The 5,754-nt window shown below is 39.9% G+C and overlaps 1 protein-coding gene across 1 annotated transcript; it reads right to left on the bottom strand.

Annotated features, from left to right (window-relative positions):
* Nucleotides 1-381: 381 nt before the first annotated feature.
* On the bottom strand, nucleotides 382-2,422 carry LOC117749567 (beta-1,4-galactosyltransferase 1-like). Its single transcript, XM_034560198.1, has 2 exons — nucleotides 1,957-2,422; nucleotides 382-1,052 (listed from the first exon to the last, which is right to left on the bottom strand). The coding sequence occupies exons 1-2, from the start codon at nucleotides 2,338-2,340 to the stop codon at nucleotides 384-386; spliced, it is 1,053 nt and encodes a 350-aa protein (XP_034416089.1). The 5' UTR covers nucleotides 2,341-2,422; the 3' UTR covers nucleotides 382-383.
* Nucleotides 2,423-5,754: the final 3,332 nt, after the last annotated feature.

Below are 5,754 nucleotides of genomic sequence, written 5' to 3'. Positions count from 1 at the left end.
TTGTAAGATACAAATAAAAATGGATGTGTCCACTTCTTTCTTCTTTTGCAGACCCTTGACTGTCATCGTCTCTGAATCCAGCATGAAGAGTAGCTTGATGCTTCACAGGTACATTTAAAGAAACACGCACTTCTACATTTCAATTATGTGTGAAAGATATTTCCCATTCTATTTTGAGAGCGATTATTTTTTTATTTCAATATTCATATCATATTAACCAATTTATATTTGCGAAACCTGGAAAGAATCTCTGTACTTTGTATTCATTATGTTCACTTGGACACACACACAGTTTGGCACTAGTGGGAAAAAAGGACTTAAGTTTTAATAATATGAGACACACAAAGACAACAGCAGCGCCTGAGCTTTTTTTCAGTCCTCATTCATTTAAGCGGAGCCTCAATATCCACATTGATAAAAGTGTACAGTATATCCTTCTTAATCTCCTTCACTGTGTATTTGAGAGAACTGAGTCCATCTTTATTCATGGTCTGCTTGGTTTGGCGCAGTTTACCAGCATTCTTTGGATTCTCCTCATTGTGCAAGTCTCTCTTATGTTTGATCATCCTGTACTTTCCCGTCACTGAGTCCGGTCGAGAAATGGACATGCCACGGAAGATGATTCGGTTATAGATATCGTCGTCTTCACCCCCCCAGCCCCAGAACGTGTTCGGGAAGCCGTTAATCTTTAAGTATTGGCCCTTAGACAATGAGGAAACTCCACCAAAGTAAGTTTTATAGGGTAAATGGAAGTTGAATTTGTCCATAGCCACAGCCAAGTGTCGAGGATTGTCAAAACATCTATAAAGGTTACGGTCATCCAGAGGGACCAAATCTATGTCCGAGAAGACAAAGCAGTCGTGGTCATATTGCTTCATTGCTTCCACGTAGCCTGCATTCATCAGTTTAGCCCGGTTGAACACGCCTTCTCCATCCTGGTTGATGACGTACACTGTGTAGTCCAACTGCTGTCGTATCAATATAGGATGGAGGTAATACAGCCAATGAGTAAGGTGCTCGTGCCGATTGCGAAATGCGATGATGATCGCCACCTAAAACAAATTAAATAAGTTAGTTGGCTTTAACATAAATGTGTCTAATCATTAAGAGGTTGATGGTTTTTTCTATTTAAAGTGTGTACAATCCTTCAAAACCTTATAACATGAGTATGTCTGATAGCTGTGAATTATAGATTGTGGGTTAGAACCTTTTTTTAAAGTGTGTTCATACAAGTCAGTATATTAATGCACTGTCCATTTGCATTGCACTGTGCTCATCTCTGTACATGAAGTGTGCATACTTTTAAAAAGCATTTATCAAAAATGCTGCAGGGTTTTTAAAAAGCTTTTTATAAATCAGTAACCAGTTATTCTGTAACGTATACACTCATGCTGCGTTCACACCATTGAGTTTCAAGTTGTGCTGCGTTCACACCGAACCCGCGACCAGATCCCATGCAAAGTCAATGCGCAGGCGCGTTTAGACGCGAATAGGGGGCGTGGTTTATCTCCGTAACCGCAGGACAGTGACGGGCGGAGCATCTCAACGCTGATTGGCTGTCGCCTCGGGCGAATTTCATCGCCCGAGGCCGTAGTTGAAATGTTTCAACTCGGGCGAAAAATTCGCGCCGCCCCATTCGAATTCGCGTCAAACGCGTGTCACAGTTCTGTTCACACATTCCTGTATTCTAGTTATTTTCTATAAGACATCTTTACTTATTGTACATACATTTCTTTGTTTTATGTCCCATGCAGTGGTAATGTACACTTTCTTTCGTATGCCAATAAAGCGCTTTGAAATTGCAAGTCGTTGTTGATTTAGTTATCATTTTCTTACATTACACAAATAGTATTTATGTCATACTTCACTCAAGTTTTGACACTTATTTTGCGAGAATAGGTTCCAAGTATGAACAGTGATTGTGTTCACCTATTCATTGGTCTCTCCTTTCCTTACCTTCTGTTGGGCAACACAGTCTGGCGGCTTATACCGTCCTCCCTCCCGAAGAGAAGAACTGATCATCTCTCTCACGTCGTCCAAAGTCCGTTGAGAATCAAACTCCACATGGAGTGGACCCACAAGTGTTGGAGGGGTGTCAGGGCAGCGTCCCAAAGTCTTGCTCTTTGTGGGTGGCCTCCGTGTCTCTTCGTGACTGCCATTTAGGACGTTGGTCTTCATTTGAGCATGTTCTGTTATCAACCGGGAAAGGGTGTCGTTTCCATTTGCAATATTATATTGCTTCGACGAAATGTATAAAGTGCCCTCTTTGTTGTAAAATAAAAGCAGAACAAAACAAGTCACGCTGAAAAGTGTCAGTCCAATAAAATTGCTTCGCATCATTTCTGCTCCTCCTGAAGTTGAGTAGCGTACTCTTGTCTGCCCTGATACAGCTCTAGTACCTGCATCTCAATTTGCAAGTCAAAGATCTCGCAAACATAAGAGTCACCAGACAGGTTTACTTCTTTATATGGGAGCAGCTTCCTTGTGCCTCGTCACCAGGGAAAGGGTGGACCCCACACCTGTTGTTGATCATTAATCAGGTTTCCTTGATCTCCTTACGCTTCCCATAACTATGGACTCAATTCAAAGTGTATTGCTGTGTGTCTGAGTATGACCTTAAAACTGTTACGGTCATACTTTGTCCTTAAGGTCATATGGTGTCCTTTTATTTGTATGTTATCTACCAAGTTCAAGACTGGTGTTAGTTTATTTGAAACAATAACCAAATAGAAAAGTATTGTACCAAGACAAAATATGACTTACTTATGACTTACTTACGTACTTGTTTTTTAGGGGGCAAAGATACAGTATAACTACTTTAAATAATAGAGCAATACTAATACTTCTTTTTTGTTGTCAAACTTGGCCCTCTAGTGGTGGGAATTTAACAGTACCGGATGTCCTCGGTGTCTTGTGTGAAACTCGGCACATGTAAGAAGTTTGCTTTCAGCTGTTCCAGTTTAGCACTGTTTTGAGATGTTTTAAGCTCATGTACGTTAACAAAAGTCAAAGAAAAATATGCAGAAAATCCCAATATTCCAAATCAGTTTCCACATCCACATTCCATGCAGGTTTCGCACATTCAGCACCTGAGAGTACCTGACGGGTGTCATGTGACAAGGAAGTAGTATTTCAGTTTCAGTCAAATAGGGCAGACGTGCTGTTTGTTGCTCACAGTGTTCAACTGGTACATATGATGATGCCAGGGCCAACTTTTCTTATCAAATTTCTTTACATTTTAATCAAATGTGTTTTTTTTGCCTCAATTTTATAATTCCTCAACTGAGTAACCGTTTGACTTTCAGGGGCCAGAATATGAACACAACATATGTAGTATACATGATGTTCATGTGACATTGCACACACTACGCACTGGCAACAAAGCAGCCAGTGTTAACGTCATTTGACCATATCACCCATAAACGATAAACAGAGACAACATTCATTTTAAAGCAAACGAATATTTCAACTTAGTCAAGCAGATGAAGTGCTGCTGTTCGTAACTATTGGAATGACTGTTTTAAGAACTTGGTTAATCCAAAGAAAAGGCAGGACATGTGAATGAGAGGAAAGGTGTGTCTGCTTCCTCAGATTACTGAACAGGTTATGCAACAACTTGAACAGCAACAAACAATATGCTGAACTTCTGTTGATAGCTGTCGTTACATGCCAGTCATTTTGCCAAATTATCGCATTACAATTCAGAGAGCTGCTGAGGAATGGTTGACTCTTGTGGATTGAACTGTGCTCCTACCTCACAGTCCCCCATCCAATGGTTCCTTCCAGCAGGTGAGGTACATTTGGACCTCTCATAGCTTTGACTTTCACAGACAATCTTTATGAAGACATTTGAAGCAAAATAAATCAGTATTTAAAAAAAAAAGAAGGCCTTGGCATACAATCACGTATCATAAATGTTTTCTTTCTAATCATGGTGTGATATTGCTAATGTTATATCAACATGCTGCTTGGAAAGACTAAATACCTAGAGTGGTTGCTTAGTTCATTGATCTGTAATAACAAGAAGTCCCACATTAACCAGAGGTAATCACAATTTAACTTAAGATCCATTCACAAACTTTTCGAAAGCCACGAATTCATACTGCCTCTAAAATATGCTTCACTCATGAAGTCATTTAAACCAATTGTAAAACGTGTAAAATCTTAAAACCTCACAAATGGGGACCCCTAGTGGCACTTGTGTCCTTTTAGCGAGATGCTGCAACTGGTGCTGTGTAATCTATGGCTGAACACAATAATCAGGTTGACACCGTCAAATTGGTCCCACACAAATCCCTGTTATTGGCCCCTGAAGGCCATGCTGCTCTATATCATCCATGAAAGTGAGGATTGGGTTTTTTAAAACCAACTTATCTTCTTTTCTCATTTCGATGAGTGAAAGTGTTGTCATGACATGAAAAACACTAGTTGTTTCAAGTCAAATTGGAGCCCTGGGTAGGCTTTGCACCTTATAAAGAACTCTGTGTGGAATTTAGTGAGGACTTGCTCCTGTGGTTGAAAGACAGCTGAAAGTAAGTAACTGGTTTTTTTTCAGACTATATTGTTTTGCTTTAGGAACTGCCATACAATAAAAGCAAATACAGTAAAGTATCAGTTTGTATGACTTTCTGTACACCAAAGACCATAAAACAAGGAGAATGTTCTTCTTTACCACCATAAATCTAAAATTAGTTAGCCTTCATATATCATTCCCATCTATTCTCACCGGTATACATTGTGTCCAAATCCAGGTTCGCTGAGGCTAAGTGGGGCTTACAATGTATTCGATACGTCCAACAGCTAATTCTATTTATGTAGGCCATGGCTTTAAGCAGTTTTGCTGACACTGCTGTGTGTGTGTGTGTGTGTGTGTGGAGAGTGAGGGTTAAAAAATATGCAAATGTTCCCACATTCCCCAAACATGTTCCCAGGACTTTGATGGAGATGTTCCTTTGTCCCATATTTGCCTGTTTAAACCAATTACTATGGTTTAATGTGTTTACAATGTGAATTCCTTTTTAGTTTTCCTTGCTGCTTCAGTTATGGGATATACATGGTTAATATGTTGATGTTGGCGAACAACTGAACTTGAGTTCTCCGGGCGGAAAAATAGCCTGAAGTACCAACCAAGATGTAACATGTTTGGTTAAATCATAATTCTGTCGAAAGGTCTTGTGATGGCAAACATAAAAGCTAAACTCTCTCAAAACTAGAATAACACATGTGAACTTTTCCAGCTTCAGACATTTTATTAGCGGTTTGTGGTAGATGACAGGATGGTGAGGAGGAACTATTTTCCAAGATTACATACTTAATTACTTACTATTTGGAGTAAATATTCGGTGCAACAAAGGTAATCACTGTAAAAATCAGTGTGAAAAGCTTGGGGTATTGAGAACTAGAGCGACCAATGAGGGTTGGGAGGACAGTGTACAGGATCAATTAGTGTATGCCGAGTACTTATACATATCTTGAGTGCAGTCTTGTGTATCACCACTAGAGGCTAGTCATGCATCACCAATAGAAAAGAGCCTCACCATATGAGAAGAGACATTTCTTCCTGAGATTACTTGGCATGCCTGTGTGTAGTGTATAGACCACACACACACACACACACACACACACACACACACACACACACACGCACGCACACACACACACACCTACCTTGTATGTGCATGTCATGTGAATTAATAAGTGTGTTTATGTATGTTACTGCCCAAAAATGCACATGTGTCTCAGAAAGAGACACAC

Source organism: Cyclopterus lumpus, chromosome 20 (genome assembly GCF_009769545.1).
Source record: "Cyclopterus lumpus isolate fCycLum1 chromosome 20, fCycLum1.pri, whole genome shotgun sequence".
NCBI lineage: Eukaryota > Metazoa > Chordata > Actinopteri > Perciformes > Cyclopteridae > Cyclopterus > Cyclopterus lumpus.
The sequence above is the reverse complement of the archived record's forward strand: the minus strand, read 5'-3'. Positions and strand labels throughout refer to the sequence as shown.